General features: G+C 43.1%; 1 protein-coding gene across 1 annotated transcript in view; it reads right to left on the reverse strand.

Annotated features, from left to right (window-relative positions):
* Nucleotides 1–15,986, reverse strand: part of KLHL3 (kelch like family member 3) — a 163,521-nt gene that overhangs the window by 53,889 nt on the left and 93,646 nt on the right. Inside the window, exon 7 of the mRNA XM_036751663.1 lies at nt 3,071–3,187. Coding sequence (XP_036607558.1) covers nt 3,071–3,187 — 117 coding nt within the window. The remainder of the gene's footprint in view (nt 1–3,070; nt 3,188–15,986) is intronic.

The raw sequence follows: 15,986 nt of genomic DNA on the forward strand, positions 1-15,986 counted from the left end.
TTTTAATCTCCCCGCTCATCATTTCTTATAGCACAATAACATTCCATTATATTCACATACCACAACTTGCTTGGCCATTCCCCAATTGATGGGCATTCCCTCAATTTCCAATTTTTTGCCACCACAAAAAGAGCTGCTATAAATATTTTTGTACACGTGGGTCCTTCTCCCTTTTTTATGATCTCTTTGGTGGTATAGGTGGACCAAAGAATATGCACAGTTTGATTGCCCTTTGGGGCAAATTGCTCTCCAGAATGGCTGGACTAGTTCACAACTCCTCCAACAATGTATTAGTGTCCCAATTTTCCCACATCTTCTCCAACAGCTAAATGAATTTCTTAACATAATTCTAAATTTCTTTCCAGAATAAATTCACAATTCCCCCAACAGCGGAATGTTCCTCTCTTCCTGAAGCCCCTCCATCATGGACTATCTCCATCTTTTGACACTTCTGCTAATTTTGGTGGTGAGAGGTGAAACTTCAAGGCTGTTCTGATTTGCATTTCTCTTATTATTGGTGATCTGGAGCACTTTTTCATGTGATTAATAGTTTATAATTCTTCTTTTGAGAGTTGTTTGTGCATATCCCCTGACTACTTATCCATGGAGCAATGACTCTTGGTCTTCTACATTTCTTTTAATTCTCTATATATCTTGGATATGACCATTATCAGAGATACCTGATGCAAAGATTTTTTTCCCCAATCAATGCTTTCCCTTCTTACGTTCCAGGCACTATACTAAATAGTGGAGATACAAAGACAAAAGTAAAACAGTTCCTATCCTTGAGAAAGTTACGTTCTATTAGGGGAGACAATATGTATGTATGTGTGTATATGTATATTTAGACTACATACAAATGAATAGAACATATTTTGAATAGAAATGTACAAATGAATAGAACGTAATTTGAGGAGAGCGCTAGAATGCAGGAGCATCGGGAAAGGCTTCATATAGAAGGTGGCTCTTGGATTTGAAGAAGCAAAGGTGAGGAAGAAGATTGTTGGCATGGGAGACAGTTGGTATGAAGGTTTGAAAATGGGAAATGGAACATCACATGTGAAAACAGAAAGAAGGGAAGTATTAATGGATTGTAGAGTACACGGAGGACTGTAATGGCTAAGAAGGTTGAAAAAAGCTAGGAAGGGGGCAGGTTTATGAAGAGTTTTAAGAGCCAAACAGAAGAATTTATATTTTATCCTAGAGGTAGCAGGGAGCTGTTAGAGTGTAATAAAGTGGACCTGAGCTTCAGGAAAGTAACTTTGGCAGATGTGTGGAAGACAGATCAGAATGAAGAGACACTCGAGGCCAGAAGAATAAATAAAAGGCTACTGTAAGAGGCCAAGGGAGAGATGACAAACACCTGAACTAGAGGGAATGCTGTGTGAGTGAGAAGGGACTGTATAGGAAAGATTTTGTCCAGCTGGAAATGACAATATTTGGCAAACATCTGGATATCTGAGGTGAGTGGGAGTTAAGAGTCTAGGACAATACCAAGGTTTTGAACCCAGGTGAATGGGAGGACAGTGGTGCCCTCTACGGTAACAGAGAAATTCAGAAAGGTTGGGGTTGGGGAGAAAAGAAGAGTTCTCTTTTGGATATATCACATTAGAGCTGCCTTCAATCTCATATAATCAAAATTACCTATTTTATATTTTATGATTGCCTTTCTCTCTTGTTTGATTAAGATTTCTCCCCCTAGTACATGAATTTATTCTCTTTTAATTAATGTTGTGACTTTCTACATTCAATTGAATATCAATTTTGAGCTTACTGTAATACATAGTGTAAGTTGTTATAAACCTAATTTCAGACAAATTACTTTCCAGCTTTTCCTTCTCCAATATTTCGAAGTACTTTCATCCTTATTTCTTTTTTTCTTAACTGACCCACTAATGGGTCCTGGGAAGGGGAAAACTCATCACTCAAAAGAGGCTGAACTTTTCAGGAAATTTTCTCCAAGGAAAGAAGCCCCAAAGACGAAGCATGCCCAGATTCTTCGTCATCATGTGCCAGCAGCAGCACTGGCCAAAGTAGAACAGAGCCCCTTGGAAGTTGCTGGCCCCTATCTTAGGAGGGAAGAAATGGGTGGCACAGGAGGACTCTGTGAAACTCCTGCACGACTAATCAGTGCTTATCTGGCATTCCTGACGAAGACAACAGGATGGGTAATCATTTTAGGACCTCTCTTACAGCTCCTAGACATTCCTAACTCTCGACAAAGCACAAACTGACTCTCATTTGACTTAATACTTTATTTGGGCATACCAATTACCAATCTTATCCAATATATGACAATGGGGCTTCCCTTCAAAATCAGAGCAGAGAGCGGCTTCTCACTTGGTACAATTTCTAAACCCTATTTTAAACGTCTTCTTAGCTACAGTGACACATGATGGCCATTGGGACTTTTTATTAGGAACACTCCAAGCTCCCCAACATTAAGAGAAGGCCTCCATTCTTCCCCAAATTTTGTTTCCCTTCCTATAAAGCTTTCCTTGATTCGAAATATTCAAATTCACCCCGAGAAACTCAGTATACTACAGTGAAAATGAATGATGTAGTGGAAAGAATATTAGAGTAGGAGCCAACAGATGTGAGTTCTAGTCCTGGCTATGTGACCTTGGGAAAATTAATTCTCTTATGTCTGGGCTTTCTATCCTAATCTGTAAAATGAAAGGGTTGAATTAAACTCTCAGATCCCTTCTACCTCTGACATCAAATCAGTTTTAGGAACCTCTTTCCATCCCTAACCATTATTTTTCTGTCCAATTTGGAACTAAAGGACTCTCAATTTGACCCTTACTGTGGTCTGTTCATTTAACAAGCAGGGGAAGTGCTTTCATCTCAGATAATCCATCTTTCTGTTTCGAGGCTTAGCTCAGTGGGAAAGGAGTGCCTATGGTTCTTAGGATCACAGCACCGAAAGCCGGAAGGGGCGTTGAAGAACATTTGGTCCAAACCCCTCATTTCACCGAGCTGGGACTAAAACTCAACTTAAAAGGTTTTTATTTCTGTTACAGCAAACTCTGGCAAGAGGTGAGCAGTTTGTTCCTCATGGCTTACTGACCTGCACCAGATAGTCCCTTGGTAAGAGGGGGAGACGGACATGTTCCATCAGCTTAGCCATGTGTTCCAAGCGGGTTCCTTTCTCATAATTTATCCAGGAAATCACAGCTTCAAAAACCTATGGAGGAAGACAATACGGTCAACTGTAGCAAAGGGACAAACACATTCCAAATGCCTCTTTGGTTTATTTTTTTATGCTACAGATGATGGATCCAATCAGCCAACTTGAAAACAAGTACCCCAGGCAAGTGCAGCTAATGATAAGCCTTCTGAAGAATGAATACTGAGAATACATTCATAAACTGAGCTTAGAGAAGCTTATCTATATTCTTCAGGCATTAACAATTGCTCTTCACTACTGATGAGACTGTATTGGTAATTAAAAAATTGATTTAAAAATAAAGATAAACCAGCACCCCCCCCCCAAAAAGAAAGCATATATTGGTAACACTGTTGCAAATTTCCACACGTTCTTTGCAAAATTTATCCCCTGGCTAATGTTAAGCTACATCAATGTACCACAACATTAGCAAGCTTTCAGATTTTAGCCATAACCCCTTATTCCAATCACATGGTTTTCCAAATTTGGGACAATCTCCCCTTGTTTAAAGACAAGAAATGCAAAGTGCTGAATGTAATCCAAGTTTGATGAAGTTCCTTAAACACCAATGCACACACAGTGAAATCTAATGTCATTACACTAAGCAAATAGTTAATAATATCCCCCTGCTTTTAACTTCTCATTTGTCTGCCCTCTTTATTTCTATATAAACTGAAATGTAGAAAAATGGAAGACTCAGAAGTAGAGAGGTTTAAGTGGTCTGGTAGTTCCATTTTCTGAGCAGGAATTTCAAAGACAGAACATCACAGTTCAAGACACATATATATGTGCGTGCGTGCACACACACACACACACACACACACACACACACACACACACACACACACACATATGCACCCACATACTCCAAGCTGCTCTAAGCATCAAACTGGATTTGAGTATAGCCAATCTATCATAAGAGGGCAATCAGTGTCCAAAAAGGCCTCCAAGACCATATCTGGGGTCTACTGGTGCTGCATTCCTGTGCGTTAAGTACTATTAAATATGAGAATGGAAGTGTAAGAAATGGTTCCTGCCCAAACAAGGCACACACCAATTAGAGGACAATACAGTGATGAAGGGATGACTGAGTCACACAGGCATGAATAAATACTACAGGAAGTCAGAGGGGGAAGCGACCCTGTGGGGTGGAATGGACAGGGAAGATTTCAGAGGTGCTTAGTCTTGAGTGAGGCCTTAAAGGAAGAGTCAGATGTGAAACACAGAGATGAAGAAGGAAAATATCTCTGGCTTATGGAACAGCCTAAGTAGAGGTATAAGGTTCAGGAGGAGCATGGTGCTGGGTGGGTCGGGGGAGGGGGACAGTGAGGAAATTGGGGTGGCTAGAGTAGAGGGTACCTACAGAGCAGGAACAGAAAATGGGATTATGCAGAACAGGCCAACTTATAGAAGGCTTTCAATTTGAACTGATTAGGCAAGGGGGAGTCCATGCGAGTTCTTGAGTAGGGGGGATTTACTAACGATTGAAAACAAGCTCAACTCCTTCCTTCTCTGTAATCTTGCTTAGTTTTTGTTCAGAAAGCCAAATATCAATGAGGCTGATATTTGACCTTATCTGCATTTTATTTATTTTTGTCTTAACTAGTCCGACTGGTTTTGCTTAGCCTCACTGTTGACTTATTCACCTGTAAGGCAGATACATGTGTACACATGCATATATGTGTGTGTACATAGACAAGCACACATACATACATACACACAGTGACATTTCCTGCCATTCCAGAAGGCCACACATTTTTTCATCTCAACTTTGGGCTTGAACATTCCTGACAATCAAGGGAGCTAAGCCAACAGCACATTGGCAAAAGAGCCCTTTTGGTGAAGCAGAGAGGCCTCGTGGGGCTCACAGTCCAGCCCAGTCCAGTGGTTTCCCGTCAAAAGAAAATACTTTTAGTGGGACAAGTAAAAAAATAATCATTTACACCTGCTCAAAAGGCATGTGTGGGCTTCATCTTTTAAACAAAGAACTACCCTGTTCTTACGGGCCGTGGTCAGCAGCCAAATATTTGGGTGTTGGGAACAGATTATCAGAAAGGGAGTTAAAAGAAACAGGATTTGAAAGCGCATAGCTCACACTTGAGAGGGAGGCTGTGACTGCGGCCCAGAAAGCCTCGCCCAGAGTAACCCGATCGCTCTCTTCCCGCTCCCCACTTCCTATCTGACTGAGCCTGAGGGACCCTGCTCTATACCAGTACATTTGTGACACAGTCCTCATTGGAACTGACGTAGAATGGAGTAAGCGGAACAAGGAAAGGAATATACATGATGACTAAGGCAATGTAAAGGGGGCTGGGGAGGGGGGAATTAGACCGAACAATTTATGACTATAACGACCAAGCCTGGAACCAGAAGAGAAAAGGAAATATCCTTCCTTTGCAAAGGTGGGGGACCACGAATATGGAACATTGCATGGACTGTCAAACATTTTATATCCTGATCAGCTTTGCTGAGACGGTATTTCTTCTTTCTTTTTGTATTCTTTGGTACAAGAGATGACTTGCTGGGTGGAGGGAGGGAGTGGGAACACGAATTTATTAAGTGTCTCCTATGGGCCAGTCACTGCGCTGCGAGCTATATAAATATTGTCTCATTTGACCTTCCAATGACCCAAGGAGGAGGAGGAGGTGCTATCATCATCCGCATTTTATAGCTGTGGAAACTGAGGCAGTGACTTGCCCAGGGTCACACAGTGAGGAAGTGTCTGAGGATGGATTTGAATTCAGGTCTTTCTGACTCCGGGCACTGTGCCACTGACAGATTTAGAAATGCAGGCAATGAAAAGTAAAGCCACCGATAAGATTTTTGATAGTCAAAAAAAAAAGATATAAGATATAGTTGTAAAAAAAATGTAGTTGCTATATTAAAATAAAAAAATAGAAAAAACTTACACGTCTAGGTGGCTTAGTAGGTGCCTCAGTTTCCTCATCATTAAAGCATCTACATCCTCGGGTTGTGAAGGCAAAATTAGGTATTTTGTAAAGCGCTTTACAACACTTAAAGTACTACATGATGGTGATGATGGATGACCAGCCATTTGGCCATCAATGTAATAGGAGAAAAAAAGAAACAAAAACGTTTTTTAAAAGAAAATCAGCAGGGGCAGGGTTAAAACAGAAAAGGCGGTGGCAAAGAAAGGGGTGAGGTACAAAGAGACGCCCACACAAAGAAAAATAAGAGAATTATTTACCTCAACTGCCAGGGAAAAACCAAAGCTACATACCAGAATAACCGTCCCTTTTGCCACTAAGTGATACAAACAGGCTGGTTACAAACAGTACAATTGCTTGGAGAATGTGTGTTTTAGGGTTTGCTAGGCTGATGACTGCGGGGTTTCCCTACGCTAAAGCTGCCCCCCCACCTCAGGGCAGGGGGAGGTGGCCTTTGTGCGGAGTACTTGCCCAAGGACCAGAAGAAACCTGTTCTATTAACCTTTTCTTCACCCAGGGTGTAAGAGGGAGAGGGAGCAGCAGCAGACTAAACTGTGAGCTATTTGAACCATCCTAGATGACCAGGGGCTGGCTCTAAGCAAAGCCCAGCCCCATCCGGGACACCTGCATCTATCCTTTTTAAATACTGAGGCTATCTCTGCAAGAAAAAGAATAACCCTACCAGTGTCTTCAGATCAGTCCTGGGATCAATGAGGTAAATACATCTGTATTAGGTTTAACCTGCCTCATCTTTCTGTACAGTCTAAAATACAAATCTGGTTTCCTGGACATGATAAAAGCCCTTGCGGGCTCTAAAGAGTCTACAAAGTGTGGCTTTGGTCTTTCTAAAATAGTAATACTGTCAACCGGTCAGTCAGTTAAGAAACATTTATTAAGTACTTACTACGTGCCAGGCACTGTGCTGAGCAATGGGGATTAAAAAAAAAAAGCAAACCACAGTCCCCAGTCTCAAGAAACTCACAGTCTAATGGGGGAAGCAACCTGTAAACAAGTACGTACAAATAAGCTAAAAACGGGAGAAAGTAGTAATAATAACCAGAGGGCATTAGGACTTAAGGGGGGTTGGGAAAGGCATCCTATAGAAGGCGGGACTTTAGCTGGGCCTTGAAGGAAGCCGGAGAAGGCAGGAGGGAGAGAGAGATGAGGAGGGAGAGCATTCTGGGCATGGAGACGGTCAGTGAAAATGTCCAGTCTGGAGAACAGAGCATCTGATGAGGAAAAGCAAGGAAGCCAGCGTCACTGGATCACAAAGTGCATGAGGCAGGAGTGTGCGAGGAGGCAGGAAAGGAAGCAGGCAGGGGTGAGGTCATGAAGGGCACTGAGCAGAGGATTTTTTTACTTGATATGGGGGGTAATAGGGAGCCACTGGAGAGAGAGAAAGAGAGAGAGACAGAGAGAGAGAGACAGAAATCTAGCCAGTAAACCCCAAGTTAATCTTGTGAAGATGGGATGGGACTGGATCACATCAACCTAGCGGGGTTTGCTTTGGCAAGGAGAAGGACCGCCTCATTATGAGAGTCAGGAGTGAAGGGGGAGATCGTGGCATAAGGCATCTGGGTGTAGAGGGGCCACTTGGTGAAGGGCCTCAATTTTTTCGGTAAACAATGAGGCAAGGGTCTCAGCTGAAGGGGTTTGAAGTGGAGCAGATTTGGGGAGATAAGAAAATAAGTTCTGTTTTGGACACGTTAAATTTGAGATCCCTACAAGACATATACTGTTTACGATATCCAAACAACTGTTGGTGGTGCTCAAGAGAAAAGCTAGGCCTGTATATACAGATCGTTGGCACAGAGCTTATAGTTGAACCTACGGGAGCTGATGGGATCACCATGTGAGAAGGTTCAGGACAGGGCCTTCGAAAATACCCACAGTTAGTGGGCAGGACATGCCACTTCCCTGCTGCCCACTGAAGGAAAATGTGAAAAGAAAAAAGCACAGGCGTGTAAAATGGCCGATCAAAATGCATCCAAGCTAATTGGCAGTTGTGACCTTTGTGCAACCTGGGGCACTTTAGTGCCTCCAAACTCAGTCACAAGATGCTGCGCAGCAGCTAACCAGCCACCTGGTCCAGCACAGCTGAAAGGAACCAGGAGAGGGCAGCCTATTTGTCACCCCAGAAGAAACCCAAAGCCTCCCTACCAGAAGTTCCTGCCAATTTGTCCGCAAAGAGAGTTGTAAAAGAGCAACAAGAAGGAAGGGTCCCAGGCCAAATGGCACTTGCAGGCTGTGGACTGGGCAGCTCAAACTGCTGACCTCAGGAAACAGGCAGAGGAGCAAGTCAGCCGGCCTGGCTCTCAGCTACAGCGACAGCAACAAGCTCAGAAGTCGGACATTTCCTCCACAATGGGCCAGCTCATGCCCTTGCCCGGACCACAGCTGGGGCAGGCATGGCACTGCTACGGCTCAGAGCTCCGGACACCAAGCGCTGACGGCACTAAAAGTCACATGGCCACACTCCAGGGCAGGCTGGCAACAACACCGGGGCTGGTGACAACACCAGGGCTGGCTGGTGATGGCACTGGGGGAGGGGTGTCAGTGATGATACTGGGGGAGAGGCAGGTCAGTGATGATACTGGCGGAGGGGGCAGGCTGGTGACGATACAAGAAAACAAGAGGAAGAATCCCATCTAGGAGAGGAGCAGCGACATCTACCAGCTTGAGTTCCATGGCTTCCAGCTGGTGATTGAAGGCAAAGCATTAAGAAAGACAGGAAAGCCCAGGACCTTTATTACTAGGGAAAATGAATGACTGAATGGAAGTGTTTTACATGACTGCACACATATAACCTATACCTGATTGTTTACCATGTCAGACAGGGAAGAGGGAGGGAAGGGTGGAGGAAGAGAATTTGGACCTCAAAACTTAAAAAAAAAAGACAAATGTTAAAAAATTGTTTTAATATGCAATTGGTGGTGGTGGGGGGGGAATATAACATTAATTTAAAAAAAGACCGATTGAATAGTTGTCTGCCCCACAGGCCCAGGACAAGGCCAGGGGCCCTCAGAGGCCTTCTGTCCAATGCCTCATTTTACAGATGAGCAATCAGACTGAGGGAGTGACTTGTTCAGGGTGGCTGTTGTTGGTCTGTTCAGGCATGTGCAGCTCTGTGTGACCCTGTGGACTTTGTCCATGGGGTTTTTCATGGTAAAGATACTGGAGTGGTTTGTCATTTCCTTCTCCAGTGTGTCCCCATCTGACAGATGAGGAACTGAGGTAAATAGGTGTTAAGTGACTTGCCCAGGGTCACACACCTATTAAGGGTCTGAAGTCAAAGTTGAACTCAGGCCCTCCTGATTCCAGGCCCAGTGCTCCATCCACTGCACCACCTAGCTTCTCAAAGTTACGAAGTACTATTATATTAAATATCAGAAGAGTTGGAATTTGAACTCAGGTCCACAGACTCCTGAGCCAGCGCTCTCTCCATTGGGCCATGTTGTATTTTTTTACCTCCATGAGCCGCACCTTAGACCACCAAGGTTAGCTTTTAAAAACCTTTAGATCTTGCCTCACCCTACCTCTGCAGCCTCATTCTGTGTTACTCTCTCTCCCAGGCTCTAGGATCCAACCAAACTGTCCTCTCTCTTCCTGAAACACAGCACTAGCGCACAAGCACACATGCACACACGCACGCACGCGCACACACGAGCTCACACACACACACACCCACCACCACCACCTCCCTTGGTACTGGACATCTTCCATGCCTGACTGGAATATACATCCTCCACCTCAAAGGCTCCCTCTCTCTCTCTCTCTCCAAGACATAGCTCAAACCTCTCCATAAAGCCCTTCAGGATACCCCCAACTGCCAACGCCCTCCCTGACTACCTTGTATTTATTCTCCTTATATTTATTCTGCATATAAATATATGTGTGCTTGTTGTCTCCCTCAGTAGAATGGAAGCAGTTTAAGAACAAGGACTGTTGCTTGTAGTTGTATCCTAGTGTCTGGCACAATGCCTGGCACATCGTAGGGGCTTAATATGTACTTGTTAATTGATAGACTGAATGACCAACCTCCCTCTCTGTGCCTCCTGTAGTCCTACCAATTTTTTAAAGCCAAACCAAATGCCACGTCCTCCATGAAGCCTGGTCAGCAACAACCTGGGCACCTAGACCTCACAAAGCACTTTATCTCTACTTTTTAATTCACTCTTTGAGGAACAGTATGCATTTTAGTTATTGGTGTACATATCTCCCCACAAGCCTAACAACCTTAAGACCACATCTTACCTAAACTTTATATACGCTCCAGAAACAAGCATAGACATTTAATAAATATCTGCGATAACATAAGTACATCACAATTTGCATTTGACAAAAATCTCATTTTTTCCTGATCCTAATAGGTCCACGGGTCTGAGTCCTTTTATTTAAAATGTTTATACAGACCCATCTCTGTAGAATTTTAGAAATACATTGTTAGGTCTGTGAGGAGGGTACAGCATCCCTCCCCATGAAGTAGAGACTTACTTCCCAGCTGGGGAAACTGAGACCCAAATAACTTTCCCACAGTCCCAGAGAAAATCGGCAGCACAGGCTGGACCAAAATCCAGGAGTCCTGGCCGTGAATGCTCCTTTTGCCTTTTCTTTCAAGCTCTACATTAATTATGAGAATTCTAAAGAGTTTGTCACCCAGTTCCTGGATCTCAGTGGCTTTCTTGGGCCACGGCAAGGACTCTCAAGTCTCAGAGGCAGATACATAAATGAGCTTTCTGTTTCAGGCTTAGCTCTGATCCCAAGAACACATCCTGTTGCTGAAAGATATGTAGGGAACACCTTGGTTTTTTGGATCTTGGTTAAATCTACTGCAGAAACATACATCTATCACTATTGATTCTGAAAGTTCTACTAGTCCCATGGTCTTTTTTAAAAAATTAAGAACAAGTCAAAGAAGAAAGGCAAGGGCTAAGCGGCTCTCCTGCTCAGCCCTCCAATTTCCCCACATCTGTTTTTACTCTCTGGCAGAAATTTAAATCATTCCCATATTCTGAGCTGGCCTAGGCTTGTATCCAAGTCCAAGACTATTTCTTTTCTAATTGTCTCAGCAGCCCCTGAGTGTTTCTGAGAAACGGGGCCTGGAGAGCTTCGAGGAGCAGCTGCCCTTTGAAGAAAGACTGAGGCTCCACTCTGGGAGTTAAAGCTCCTTTCTAGCTCTTCTGTGCCCTTGCCCCCAAGGCTCAGGCCCTCTTATTCTCTGGCTAATGCACCCTGAAGGTAAGCGGGCGGACTGGGAGATGCAGCTCAGAAAAGGAGCAGAGGGCCTTGTGAGCAAGAAACAGTGAGAACTACCTGGGCTAAAGATACCAGGGTCTCTTCCCTCTACTCTGCCTTACATACACACACAAAATGCCACAACTCCCTTGCTGTCCTATGCACTTTAGGGTCAAATGCAAGCTTCTGCTTGGCATTTAAAGACCTTCCTAACTTGGCTTCAACCCACTTTTCAGTATTACGTCCATCACTCCCCTGCATGCATTCTGTGGTCTGGTCAAACTGACCTTCTTGGTGTGGCTCATCCTCCCTCTCTCCCACCCCCCCCCACACCTCTGCTCAAGCTGTCCCCCACTCCTGGAATCTGCTCTCTGCTCATCTCTGCCTATTAACCTATCTCATTTCCTTCAAACCTCAGCCCAAGCACCAGCTCCTAGGGGTAGATAAACAACTAGGAGGCAAATGAGAGTGAGTTAAGTGGAAAGGAGAGGTCCAAGGAAAGTGCCAGGAGAAATATGGGGGACAGATTACTTTTGGCTCAGGGGGATCAAGGAAAGAATCACTGAGGAGAGGGATTCCTCCAGCTGCTAGCGTATTTATTCTTTACATATTTATATGTCGACATGATGTACACACAGAACATACACTGGTACACAACAGTAGCTTAATAATTGCTTCTTAATTGAAAGATCGATTCTAACACAAAGGACTAATTCACAAAGAGGTGTGTCTAATACATCTCTGGTCAAATGCTAGGTGAACCACTGGAGTCTATATAAGATAAATCACCACCGTCTTGCAGAAGCACTGAGAGAGAGGAAGTTCGCTGCTAATACCAAGAAGCTTAAACTTTTATGGACAGTATATAGTCATCGATGGCAATCACCTTTCAAGATGCCTAATGCAGACTCAAGAAATTTCATTTCTTCATGTAACTCACATTTCTCCAGCTTTGCACAGAGGTCTCTGAGGTGCTGACAGAACAGACGGACATGCTGGATGAAAAGATCAGGATGTATAAAATTAGGCTAATACACACCGGTCAAGGAAATCCCAAAGAGTATCAGTAATGAAGAGTGGTAGTAAGGACATGGCAGAGCATGGATGGCATCACTGTATGTTCAAATTGAGTACCAAGTGAAAAACCCAATTTTGCCCTTGCCTCAAAATCAATTAACTGAAACAAAAGTATATTTAAAGTGCCTACTATGTGCCAGGTGCTGTGCTAAACACTGAAGAGATAAAGCAAAAAGGAAAGAGTCCCTGACCTCAAGACGCTTACGTGTGCTTACCAGAAAAATAAATACCAGGAAATTCAGAGTGAGGCACTAGCAGCTGGGAGGACAAGGAAAGGTCTCACGTAGGAGGTGGCATTTAGCATTTCAGCTGAAATTTGAAAGAAGCTAGGGATTCTGAGAGGCGGGGGTGAGAAAGGAATTCATCCCAGGCACAAAGGCGATCTTGTTCAAAGCCACAGAGATAATTAAAAAAAAAAAGTTTTCCTTTTAGATTTCTCACTGAGTTTTACGCCCATTGCAAATATATTTTCACAATAATTCAGAGATCTATGGCAAAAGCTCTAGCATAACTGGAGTGACCAATAAAATAATGTATAGCCACCCTATCTGCCATCCTTCTTGTCCACATTGGAAGGATAAACAAAAAACACCTGTTTAAGATGTTCCTAGAAGGCTCACATGCAATGTACAATAGATCTGTGATGCCATCAGCATAGGGAACTCCCAGTATGGGAACTATCTCCACCAGAGCATATCGCACCTGCAGACTGCACAGATTGAACAGATCTCATATCTGTGACTTTCTATTTAAACTCTAGGGAGCTGCCTGAAGCATACAGAGACTAAGGGGTTTACTTAATCACACAGAGGATGTCACACAGACACTATATTTTAGAGGATCAAAGATTTAGAGCCTCAGAAGTCATCTGGTCCAACCCACTCATTTTAGAGAGAAGTTAAAATGACTTTCCCTTCTGACTCAAAACCCAATACACTATACACCACACCATGCTAACTTACATAGAACAAAAGGCCAATAATATAAAGCGAAATAATGAAAAAAGTAGGAAAGAAGGAAGAATGGCATTGTCAGATGTCAATCAATCAACAAAAATTATTAAGCTCTTATGATGCATCAGGCACAGCATAAAAGAAACAAACACAAAAATTAAACAGTCCCTGCTCTCAAGAAGCTTATGTTCTATTTCTGGGGGCAGAGGGGTGGGATGGGGTAAAACAACATTTATATATAGTAAGGAGTAGTAGTGGTGGTGGTGGTAATAGTAACGGCTGACATTTACATAATGCTTACTCTGTGCCAAGCACTGTGCTAAGTATTTTACCATTATTATCCCATTTGGTCCTATTATCTCCATTTTAAAGATGAGGAAACTAAGCCAAACAGAAGTTAAGTGACTTGCTCGAGGACACACAGCTGCTAAGCATCGGGGGCTAGATTTGAACTTAGGTGTTCCTGACTCTATCCGCTGTGCCACCTAGCTTACACCTAGGAAGATACTCTTTTCTTGATGTCTCCCCACCTCCAGTTCTAGTATCTCATTAAATCAATTCTGCCATTGTTCCTGTATGGTCTGTGTCAACCTACTCCCCACAGAGCCCACCCATTATCCCTGTAACTCTCTAGATCAAAGTGGCCTCCTTGGCCACGACTCATCTTTGTGTGTGGTCTCCCCCTTTAGTATATAAGTTTCTTGAGGTCAGCGACTGTCTTTGCTTTTTTGTATTTGCATCCCCAGAACTACAGTGGTTGGCACATTGCAAGCACTGAAAGAACGCTTTCATTCAGAATGGATAGCTGTATCTTTCACAATAATAGATAACAGATGAATTCTTAACTAGTCATGATATGGAGAGGAAGCCTGGATAGTGTGCTAAAGATGAAATCAAGAAGAACTAGGTTCACATCCTTCCCAAGTGGTTACTAGCTGTGTATGCATGGGCAAGACACTTAACCTCTGTGAGGCTCAACAGTCTCAGCCATAAAAGAGGGATCTAAGACATACGGCTTAAAGTGACTTTAGAAGCCACTGAGTTGAACCCCCTAATTTCACGGACAAGAGAACCATGACCCATGTGACCCAATGCCTTGCACCTTGCCCAAGGTCATACAAGTATTAATAAACAGTTAGGACTCGATCACAGCTCTTCCGACTCCAAATCCAGGGCTCTTCCCAGGGTTCCATGCTGCCTCCAAACTACCAAGACTGAAATAAGATCGTGTATGCAAATTGTAAAGTATTCAATAAATGTCAGTGATCATTAGAGAGGAAATCACAAAAAAAAGTATGGATGATTTTGATTATGTAAAAATAAATCACTTTAGCCCTTATAAAAGCAATGCAGCAAAAGAAGAAGAAAAGATATGGACTGGGGAAAATCTTTGCAAAATCTCTGACACATGCCTGACATCCAAAATTTATAGAGAATTAACACAAAGCTGTAAGATTAAGAGGCATTCCCCAATTACAAAGTGGTCAAAGGACATGACTAAGAAACTTTCAAAAAAAAAAAGCTCACACTATCAATAGCCATCTAGAAAGTATTGAAAATCACTAAGAATCTAAGAAATAGAAGCTAAAATAACACCAAGGCTTCACATTAAATGTGTGAAACTGGCAGATGGAAGATGGAAAAAATCAATGTTGACAGGTCTATGGGGGGAGGGGGTGGGGAAGTAAGCTGCTGAAGGAGTCAAAGTGAGTCAACAAGCACTTATCAGATCTTTCCTATGTGCCAGGCACTGTGCTAAGTTATGGAGATCCAAAGAAAGGCACAGACAGTGTCTTTTTCTCAAAGAGCTCACATCCTAATAGAGAAAGCAACATTCAAAAAACTAGGTACATACAGGACAAATTGGAAGATAGTCACAGAAGGAAGGCACTAACATTAAGGCTGCCCATGACAGTAATAGGAAAGTTAGAAAGAGAGAAAGGCTTAGGAGAAAAAATATAAGGAGCTCAGTTTTAGACATGTTGAGTTTAAGACATCTACGTATCAGTTAAAGATGTCTAATAGACAGTTGAAAATGCAAGGCTGGAGGTCAGGAGAGTGGTTAGGGCTAGGTAAATAGATCTGAAAATTATCTGCATAGACATGATAATTGAATCCATGGGAGTTATTAAGAGCACCAAGAACTACAGATGGAGGAAAGAAGAGGGCCCAGGACTGAGCCTCAGGGGACACCTAAGGTTAGTATATGTAACCTGGAAAAAGGTCCAGCAAAGGTGACCGGGGAGTGGTCAGACAGATAGGAAGAAGAACCAAGAGAAAGTAGTGTCCCAAAAACGTCAAGAGAAGAGCACATCAAGGAAATAAAGGTGATTGACAGTATCAGAAGCTGCAGAAAGATCAAGGATGAAGACTGATAAAAGGCCACTGGGTTTGGCAATTAAGAGATCACTGGTAACTCTGGAGAAGGCAGTGTCAGTTGAATGACGAGGCCGGAAGCCAGACTTCAGAGAGTGAAGAAAAGAGTGAGAAAAAAGGAAAGGAAGGTACAAATCGTAGACAGCCTTCTCCAAGTTTTGTGATGAAAAGGAGAAGAGATATAGGATGGTAGCTAGCGAGACAAAGAACAAGCAAATGTCTTCAGGA

The sequence above is a fragment of the Trichosurus vulpecula genome, chromosome 3 (genome assembly GCF_011100635.1).
Source record: "Trichosurus vulpecula isolate mTriVul1 chromosome 3, mTriVul1.pri, whole genome shotgun sequence".
NCBI classification, from domain to species: Eukaryota; Metazoa; Chordata; class Mammalia; order Diprotodontia; family Phalangeridae; genus Trichosurus; species Trichosurus vulpecula.